The 10,146-nt window shown below is 54.7% G+C and overlaps 1 protein-coding gene across 2 annotated transcripts in view; it reads right to left on the reverse strand.

The window, feature by feature from the left end:
- Positions 1-274: 274 nt before the first annotated feature.
- PBX1 (PBX homeobox 1) overlaps positions 275-10,146 on the reverse strand; it is a 122,804-nt gene continuing 112,932 nt past the window's right edge. The window contains exons 8-9 of one of the 2 annotated variants that reach the window (XM_015636598.3): positions 8,750-8,839; positions 275-2,627 (exon numbers count right to left, since the gene is read on the reverse strand). In XM_015636598.3, coding sequence (XP_015492084.1) covers positions 2,535-2,627; positions 8,750-8,839 — 183 coding nt within the window. In that variant the 3' untranslated portion in view covers positions 275-2,534. The remainder of the gene's footprint in view (positions 2,628-8,749; positions 8,840-10,146) is intronic. The other variant, XM_015636599.2, reaches the window with a different exon arrangement.

Consider the following 10,146-nt stretch of genomic DNA (forward strand, 5'->3'; position numbering starts at 1 on the left):
GAATCGTCGAGTTTTTTTTTTTGTGATTTTTTTGTTTTTATTTTTTTTGAGTTTCTGCAGGTTTTTTTTTTTTGTTTGTGTTTTTTTTGTGGTTTTTTTTTGTTTTGTTTTGTTTTTTTTTTTTGGTATCGAAGTCAGGTTTTTCTGGGCAGAAAAGAAAAATAATAATAATAATAAAAAAAAAAGAAGAAGAAAAAAAACCCCACAACACTCGGGGCTGGAGCAGGGGAGGAGAAACAAAACCCAAAAATTAAAATTAATTTTTTTTTTTAAAAAAAAAAAAATAAAATAGCAAAGAAAAAGGCAAGCAAGCAGCTACGCCAACACAAACTGGAGGAACCCAGGAGGGGATTTGCAAAGTACCGTGGAGGAGCAGTGGGGCAGGAGAGGGCAGCCCCAGCGTGGGCTGGCTCCAGCAGCTTTCCCAGCTCATTCCCAGCTGGTTTCCAGGAGGGATGGTGGCATTCCTGCAGGAAGCTCGCTGGAGAAGAGGCCTGAGCCAGTCCTGTGTCCCTGCAATGCTTTGCCAGGTTGATGGAAAAGAAGCTGGAAGTGGACAAAAGGCAGCGCTGAGGGAGGCCAGGGGAAGAGGAGGAGGAAGGTGGGAAGGAGAGGAGCTGGGGAAGGAGGGCAGCACCTCCTGACCATCCTTGGCAGGAGAAGAACCTTCTCCATGCCCTTAACCCTCAGCTGGGGAACAGCCCCGAGCCCCTCATGTCACATCCTGCTGTGCCACGGGGTCCCCACTCCTGGCACGGATGGAAGGAGCAGGACAGGACACGATGGCCACGAGGTGACACCGTGCTGGAGCTGGGGCCACACCACCACTGTGCCCTGCAGGACAAGGAACGGGGTTTTTTCCAGCAGAAGGGTGGAGATATTTTTTGGCAGAGCTCTGATTTTAAATTCTGCTTAATGCTGCTCGGCGCTGGCGGTTCCCACCTGGAGACCAGCACAAGCAGGGCGGGCACGGACATTCAACAGCGTGAGGTATCGATCCCAAGGGATCCTGGGATCCACCACGAGGTGCCAGACATCCTGCACCCACACCAGTCCCCACCACACCCAGGGTCTCGATGCAGGCTGGCTCAGCCTCCTCGTGCCCACTGAAAGAACCGATGGCCACGAGTCCCGCCCTGGCACGAAGCTCAGCCCGCTGCCCAGGACAGCTGGTGCTGCCTCTTCCTGCTCTTCCATGAAAGCCACGTCCTCCCAGCATCAGCCTGAAGGGGCAGGATGAAGCCTCGCTTGCCAGCCACCACTGCTTGTCCCAGCAGTGGGCCAGAAAAGCTGGGCAGAAAGTCCCATGAGTTCTTCCATGGCCACTGCCCAGGAAACTCCTGGGGGAAAACCAGCAGCTTCAGCACGCAGCCATCCCCCAGTGGGGCAGCCCCCCGTCCTGCAGAGCAAATCTGGGGCCTCAAGAGCTACCAGAAGCACCTGAGACACTCACCCCAGCACTTCCAGCCCCTGGCATTCTGCTGCCCATCCCTGACTGCTGGCTTGGCAGGGCTTTGGCAACGCACAAACCTCTGTGGGTCCTGGGTGAACTGGGGAACCCAGCTCCTGCTGGGAACGGGAGCCAAGGCCCCGTGACACTGCCCTCAGCAGGAGAACTCCACCACCAGCTTCTCCAGGTGCTGTGAGAGAACTGCTGCTGTTCAGCCACCCATGCCTGATCCCACACAGCTCCCTGGAGGTGTCAGCACCTCTGCAATCAGCCATGGCAGCGTTCCCCACCTGCCTCTGCCTCCCTTCCTTCCCTCCTCTTCTCCCCTCCAGCAACAGGCAGGACAGCAGGGTCTCATGGCTTGTCCAGATCACAGCAGCCAGAGTGGGAGGGATGCTTGGCCGAGCAGGGCTGGGACTGGGAAGTTTCCCCGGGGCTGGGAATGGGAACGGTACCTTTTGGAAGCGAGGGGGAGCACGCTGGCTCCTTTCTACGTGCACAGGGGCTGGGCCACCTGCCCTGTCCCTGCAGCAGCCTGGGGACAGCTCACCGGGGCAGGGCTGAGTGCGGGAGGCTGCTGAGACGAGGCAGGAGCGGATTCCCGACGATGGCAATTCCCTACGGAGAGGTAGCGTGAAAGGAAGGGGGGCAGGGGGCTGCCTGCTAGCGAGGGAGCGAGATGTGACTGAGGTACCCCTGTGGCTCCTCAGAGAGACACCCAGCATGAGGCTGTACACTGCTCTGGGGTCGGTTTGTGTGGTGGTGGTGGTGGTGGATTTTTGCTTTTCCTCCTTAAAATCCTTCTACCTTGGGTGGGAAGCGGGGAGGGGAAGGGAGCGGTGTTGTGGCGGTGGCGGGGAGGGGGAGAGCGGCTTCTACCCAGAAAAGAAAGGGAAGAGAGTATAAAGAAGTGTCCAGATTGGCTGAAAAAAGCATCCCGACGAAGAGAAGAGAAGAGAAGGAGTCTTCTTGTGTGTGCTGATTGGGTTCACCTCCAGTCTGACTGCTGCGGTGTTAGGAGAGGCCCCCTCCCCTCCTGCCCCCGCCGGGGCCGGCTCAGCCAGGGATGCAATTTGCTGGGAGATCAGTTGGAGGTATCAGAGTGAACGCTGCCAGGGCCTTCTGTGGGGGAGGTCACCGACGATGGGGTAGTAGCGTCTTGCCAACCTCCATTAGCCTGAAGGAAGGGACACACACACACACACACACACAGAGACATCAGTCACCCGATGGCAAGGCACAAACAGCCCTACCCACCCACCCCAGATCCCCCTCCCTGCTTCTCCCTCAGCTGGGACTGGTGTGGGAGGCAAAGATGTCCCCTCTGACTGCCCCATCCCACCCCAGACCACAGGGCTCCCATCAGTGATACAGGGCAGAAACATTTCTGTTGAAAACGGATTTTAGTGCTCACGGAAAGTCCATCCCTTAAAAAAAACACAAAAAAAAGTATTTCTCCAGAACCCCAAGCTCTGGTTGTTTGGGGTTTTTTAACCCCTGATTATGACCCTTCCTCATGTGGAACAAAGAAAACAGCAGAACTTCACTTCAGAACCAGCAGCCTGAATGTGATCTGAACCCAGGTGCTGTGAACATGCAAAGGGTCCCACGGAACTGCTGTGCCACAACAGCTCCATGTCCCCACCTCACTGAGGGAAACCGAGGCACAGCACAGCAGAGCTGCCACCACTATATCCCATCCGAGGGTTCATGCAGCAAACCATGGCAGACAACTTGTTTCTTCTCCTAAAAACAGATGCAGAGCCAAATTCTCCAGGCGCTCGAGAGCTGAGCTACCGGAGGGCCCCGGCTGCCGCGGGCAGGAGCCGGCAGCGCACAGAATCTGCTCCTCTGCTGCTGCCATCCCCTTCAGAGAGGAGCAGATGTCGCACCCAAGCTCCTCTGCTTGCTCTGACATTGATTCAGTGCTTGGCTAATTAATCCTGCCCGAGCACTGCCCCAGCTCCAGTTGGCAGCAGTCTCTGTCCTGCTTTAGACACGCCCGGGCTGCTCTGCCCACTCTGGCTGCCTGTCCTGCCGCCTGCTGCATCATCCAACAGCTGGGACACCCCAGAGGGCTCAGGGCAGGAGAACTCCCCATGCTGAGGTGCTGCCTGTGATGGGAGCAAAGAGCTGACAGGCACGAGAAGCCACGTTTGAGGAGTCAGAGCAGCTGACAGCGGGACACGCACAAAGCGGGAAAGACAAGAGGTGTGTGCACACCCCTTGCTGTGCCCCTGAGCTCTTCCATACGTGCATGGGAGCAAAGGGTGTCAGGCAACAGCAAGGAAAGCAGGAATCACCACCTCAGCTTGCTCACAGGTTAGCAAACCCCACTCTGCTCCACCTTGGGCGCAAGTGTGACACCAGCATCGCCAGCCCCGTGTCCCCCATGCCCACTGCCCCCAGAGCCAGGCCCTGACCCACCATCCCTGCGCTCCCCAAGAAGCAATATCCACCCTTACACATCTTGGACTGCTGCAAGAGGCAGCAATTACTGTAGATTATCAGCCCGACAATGACAGGCCGCGTAAAGAGAGACACAGAGCCAACTCCGCCGCCCCGAGACTGGCATATTCAAGTACACTTAGGACATTAATAGCAATTTACGTGCCATCAGTGAGAGAGAACCACAATAGCCGTGCTGGCAGCCTCTTATTACCAAGCCTGTTATTTGTTGGAGTTACAAGCTATAATCACAACAGAAACTTTCAAAACCCTTATCTTCCGTGACGCACCAAATCTATTTCAGAGCCGTAATTGCTATGTCACCGGAGAGTTTGCTGCTTAATGCACTCAGATGCCATTTAGTGTTTGCAGGGTCGTTACGGCGAGCAGGAGGGGGGAGAGTGGTGGGGGCCGTGTGGAGCAGGGCTCTGGCCCTATTGTGCTCAACTATTTTTAGCCAGGCTTTTTGCCTGCCAGCCACAGAAGCAAGAGAGTGGTGGCTTCGTGTTCAGCACCCTGCTCCTTCCCAAAAATCCGTGGAAGGTATTGAGGATTGGGAATGAGCCTTCCTGTGCTTTGGGGAATTTGGGTGGCTGGATGCAGCCTTGGTGGTGGGAAGTCAAGGGAATGCTGGGGAGAGCCCGTAAGTTGTGGGTCAAGTGATGAAAAGGAGGACCCAAGGCTGGCTGTGACATCTTGACACCATCCTCTGGTATGGAGAAGTCCTCCATGAGAAGGCCAGATCCTTCCCCCAGGCAGAGGGCATCCAGGAACCATCCCCACTCCTCCTGGAGTACTCTCCATCGCGGCGTGCATCAAGTGGGATTCATCCAATTCCACCCAGATGGCTTCACCTCTTCCAAGCAAGGAGATCCCCCGGGGTTTGACTGTAGTAAATCGGTTGGGATCCCCCTCATGGACAAGGGAGTCTTTTCAGGAGGCTGCTGCCTCTTGCAGAGCCCCTGCACACGGCTGTGACTTCTTCAGGAGGGGCAGATGCCAAAGACAGAGCAGCAGTCTCTGGGACATCTCTCCAGATGTCACCTTCTGGTGCCAAAGCACAGGCAAAGCCTTGGTGACTGTCCAAATCTGGAGCCCCAGTGAAAGACTGCTGAAGCAACTGGTTTTGGTGCCCATTTCCACAGGTCTCAGTGCTTTTGTCACCTCCAGCAAGTCTGGCTGGCTCCCTGCCCGGGCCTCCTACGTGGGGCTGGGAGTTGACTCTCTGCCAGTTTTTAAAGGCACATTCTGCTTAGCACAGAGGCTGTCTCAGCACCCCACCTCCTGTGACCAAACCCTTGTCCCACCAACAATGGCAGAGGGCATCAGGTCAGCCTCCAAACACACCAGGTACTGGCCAGTCTGACAGAGCAGCCTCAAAGGTGCTTCTCTGAGTTTCTAAGACCTTTTGTCACACACTGAGGGTCTCAGCACACACCAGAGAATCCAGCCTTGTCAGGACATCCCTTCCCAAGGGTCACAGCCAGGCATCCCTGGCCTTCAGAACACACCAAGGCATTTCTTATGGGTGGAACTTGAGCACTGAAGCCCTGCCAGACCAACTCCCACAGCCCAGCCATGGTGGCCACGATCATGAACCAAAACTTGACCGTGATTGTGAACTGCAGCTGCCAGAGGAACAGAGCAACAACTTTTTTTTTTCCCAAGGCCCAACTTTTTAGAACAAAAGATCTCGGGTCAAGTAAGGAGCTCCCAGTTTTTTCCTGTACCAATCCTTGCTGACAGGAGTGGATCCAAAACTCCCTGTCACACCCTGCCACTGGCCACCACCATCCAGGTCACACACACACACTGCTCTGTGAACAGGCACCAGTCTCCACAGCAGCAGTTTTAAACCAAAACCTTCACTCTCTGATGAACTTTAAGAACAGCTAGTCATTTTGACACTTTTAAATCATCTGTAAATTACACTGAGTCCAAACCAAAGGGCTTTAAGGTGACTATAGTTCACTCACTGAGTATCATATGGGGAAAGTAGAACACTTGGTGGATTTACAGCCATAGGGCAGCAGCAGGAAAGGTGATGTTTTGGGGTAGGACATTCCAGAGGACTGTGGCAACAAAGATGCAATCAGTACTGGAACCCAACAGAACCTGAGCTTTCCTACATGCTTTGAAACCCCTGGGCTTGGGAGACCTCCTGGATACACGTGTGGACCCCCATGAACACTGCCCTGACAGCCCAGGACAACTCTCATGTCACGGTGCAAAACCCTACAGCCTCAGTTTGCCAAAAGGGGTGGCTCACACCCCAAACCTCCTGAAAGGTTTCTTCTCAGACATCCAAGGCTGGGTATCCTCAGGACAGCTCCTGTCTCCAGCACTGCTGGGACCAGCGCTGTCCCCACCTGTGAAGGAGAAGGCCCTGTTCTCCCTCTGCCATGGCCGTGGGTCACGGCGCTGGCGCTGGCTGGGACATTGCCCATTATCCTGCTAACGATGCAGAACCGACTCCAGCCCTCCCTGCCTGTCAGCCACAGCAGCAGAGCCACGCAGGGAACTGGGCTTTGGGTAGATCCCTCTTCTCAGCTGTCACGACTTACACGCGTTTAAAAATTCATCCTCCATCAAGGAAGGCAAACCCCGAGCGTTGTCTCCCCTGCCAAGGTTTCCAGCAGTGGAGCTGGGCAACCTGCCGCTGACTTCCCGGTGCTGACGGGCTCCAGGGATGACTTAACCTCAGCCCCGTGCAGACATCATTGTGACAGGGCTCTTGACTAGGTTTCGGCTCATCTCCTCGCAGCAGCTCACGGGGACGCTCGGGTGATGCGGGGACGGCAGCTTTCTGTGTCACCATCAGCTTTGCTCCGCGTTCCGCTGCCCCTCCTCGGCATCAGAGGGTTCAGGGAGAGGCAGGGAAGCCCTGCCTGTTGGAGACAGTCACCCTGCCTGCACTGAGGATCCCCCAGCACCAGATTCCAAAAGGGCAGCCACACAAACTGGGATCCATCAAGGGACCTCACTGGATAGGAAGACATTAAGTGACAATCAGGCTGGAGCACACTGGCTGGGATGCAGGGGAAACAAACAGGCAATCCAGGGGGTGCTTCCTAAACTGCCTGCTCAGCTCTGGGCTCCCTGCCTCATTCCCCATGCCTCCCACAGCTTTATGGGGAATTGAGGAGTCACCCACACTGTGCAGGCCCTTTGCCAACCTGCCCCTATCTTGACAACGTCCAATATGGGTCAGTCTGGGTTCCTGCCCTCTTGGAAAACCAACCTGAGAAGACATCAGATGCCAAACATCCACCAGTTCTCATTGATACTCATGGGAACATTGGTTCTCCCACAGAGAACCACAGCCAGAAACATCAACCCAGCTCTCCATCTCCTATTCAGCCTTTGATTTTTCACTCTCTCTTCCTTATCCTCTCCCCAGCCACCCCATCCCTGCCTCATAATCTCTGGCAGCAACCCTCCCCCCCAAATTTTGGCTTAACCCAGCCCACTGTTATTTTCCAAGCCAACTGCAACTGTAATCAGCTCAGCCTCTTTCCTTGGGGGTATTTTAATTTATACAAAAGTATCATCTCTTATCATGATCAGCCTGCGATTCATTTACTCTCCAAGTATTAAAAAGCCAGAAAGGGAATAAATTCAGCGCACGGAGAAATTAATGCGGAACGATAGGCTCTTTCATGTGGCATTTCCAAGTGCCGTTTTTGCAAGGGGCTTATGTAATGAGACATAATTATCTGCACATGTTCAATTACATTACTTCACAAATCCTCCCTGCCTCTGCCTCCTGACGTCAAGCCGCCCACTAAGCCTGCAGGAGAGGGGAGCAGAGCCCCCCGTCCCAGGGCACCCCTCTCCCTGTCCTGCGAGATGGTCCCATGCCAGGTGACAAATGGCCCAGTGGGACTGGCTGGTGCACCATGCTGGGGTCTGGGCTGCAGGACCACCATCCCACCCAGAGGATCATCACCTCTCTGATGAGTTCAAGACCACCCTATCTCAGCCATCAGCGTCCCCATGTCCAAGGCCAGCCGCCTCCTCCTCTGTGCCACCCCGGACACCACTGCCACCACCCACCCGGCGCTCGCAGCCTCCTTTTCCAGGCTGCCCTCCTCTCCCAGCTTGCTGTCACCGCTGCTGAGATGGTGGACGATTGATCTGAGAAATGAAGTTGGATTGCTGTCCCGAATCTACACTGGGTTCTCCTTGTGTGTGTCTGATCGATTTCCCCCTGTGCGACACAGCTTGTCGCTACGAATTTTCATGCTAGTCAGAACCCGCCAGCGCACCCAAGAACAAGGAGAAGATGCTCCAGAGACCGCCCTCCCCCTCACATCCTCCCCCAGCCCGCTTGGGCGAGGTTTTCTTGGGTAGACATTGGTTGGCTTTGTGGGTATTTTTCCTCCTCTCACTCGCTATCGCCGCGCTCTCGGACGCCGGCCGGGGATGGGTTATTTTCACCCGGCCGCTGCGGGACGGTGCCACCGGCACGGAGCCACCCCTGGGCCGGGGCGTTAGCGGTGCCGTTCCCCAGCGTGGTTACAGGAGGTGTCACCTGTTTAGCAGCTCCTGTCGGCCGAGCGCGCGTGGCCGCAGGTGCCGGGCGAACGCTGATGGGCTGTGACAGTCCGAGACGCCAGCTGCCTGCACGCAGCCTGCCCCGGCGCCACTTTTTTTGTGGGCAAAGCTCCGCCGCTGGCGTGACCGATACAGAAGCGATGAACTAGGTGACCGTAAAAGCAAAGACAAGTCCTACTAAGTGGCATTCTGAGCCCTATGGCTTTGAAATAATTGGTAGTGAGAGAATAAAAATGAAAAAAAAAACCAACGAAACCCAAAAGACCAGAACCCAAGCCTGTTTTTTTTCCTTACACTGATGCCCTGCGGACTATACATCTGACTTGCCGCGAGTCCGTCACTGTATCCTCCTGTCTGGCTGATAACATGGCGAAGGGTATCCACCTAAACAGACCAACAACAACAAAGACACAAATTAGAGGGAAGGAAAGGTTAGTGGCCAAAGCTGCTTCCGTTCATCTTTGGCAAGATAAAAGCAAACAAGCGGTCACAACAATAATCACGGTCATCATCGTAATCAAAATAAAGGTATATATTCGAAGAGGGATAAAAGAGAGCCGCAGTTGGTCTTGTGGAGAGAGATGAGCCAGAGGACCTCTCCTGCCTCTCTCACCATCCCCTGCCCGCCCCAGCAGCCCTGTCACACTCTCCTTGGTCCCATGTCCTTCGACAAAAAGAGTGGGGAGGGAGAACAGCGTGACAAGCGTGGGGTGGCATCTCCTGGAGCACATCACTGCAGCCATCTCCACCACCGTGCTCAAGGACCCACCTTCCTACCCCTACCCCCTTCCACCCTTGACCCCAAGCACTGCTCACGGCAGCAGAAGGAGATCTTTGGAGTTGGCTGAGCGCCTTCGCTGTGGAGGGCCCAGAAAGGAAACATACCTACCATGGCACAGGCACCAGCAGCGCTCCTCTGGGTGCCCCGTTCCTCTCCCTCACACCCCCAGCCCAGCCCCAGCAGTGGCACATGTGGTGAGCACGTCTCACCGCCCAGGGATGATGTGTGCTCCACGTCCAGCCCCACGGGGGAGCAGCTTTGGCTTTAGAGAGCTCTCCTTGCCCAATGCAGAAGTGTCAGAGTGGCTGTCGTCTCTCAGCACAGAACAGAGCCTTAGATGCCAGAGAGGGGGCTCGTGGCATGTCTGGACATCAGATGGGAGGTGGGAGATCTGAGTGAGGTCGTAGCTATTTTAAACTCTTTCTTTTTGCCCCAAGCATGGGCTGATGTTTCAGCAATGCTGCTCAAAGCTCCCTTGCTCTCTCCTGCTGGTATGTACAGGGGTGGTGTGAGTGCCTGTGCTTTGGGGAGGTGGGGGAATGGTCAAGGGTGGCTTTTAATTATAAAAAAATAATTTTAAAAAAATTATCTACATATTTGAACATTTATTGCCTTTCAGCAGACACCTGGTTTGGCATCAAAGGAGTAAGTGGAAGTCTTGTAGAGCGAGACACCAGTCCAAACATCTGGCCCATTCCCTTGGAAGAATAAAGCAAGCAGAACCTAAACCTGAGCTGCTTTTGTTTCACTTTGTGCCTATTCTTCTACACCTTCTCTCCTCCTAGCACGACTATCAAGCCAGAGCCAAATGCATTCACAAAGTGTGGGCAAGTCTCCTCAAGACCATGGTTGTTGGTTTGGTTGGGTGTTTGGTTTTGGTTTCTTTTGGATTGTTTTGGTTTTTTTTTTT

The sequence above is a fragment of the Parus major genome, chromosome 8 (genome assembly GCF_001522545.3).
Source record: "Parus major isolate Abel chromosome 8, Parus_major1.1, whole genome shotgun sequence".
In the NCBI taxonomy this organism is placed as follows: Eukaryota; Metazoa; Chordata; class Aves; order Passeriformes; family Paridae; genus Parus; species Parus major.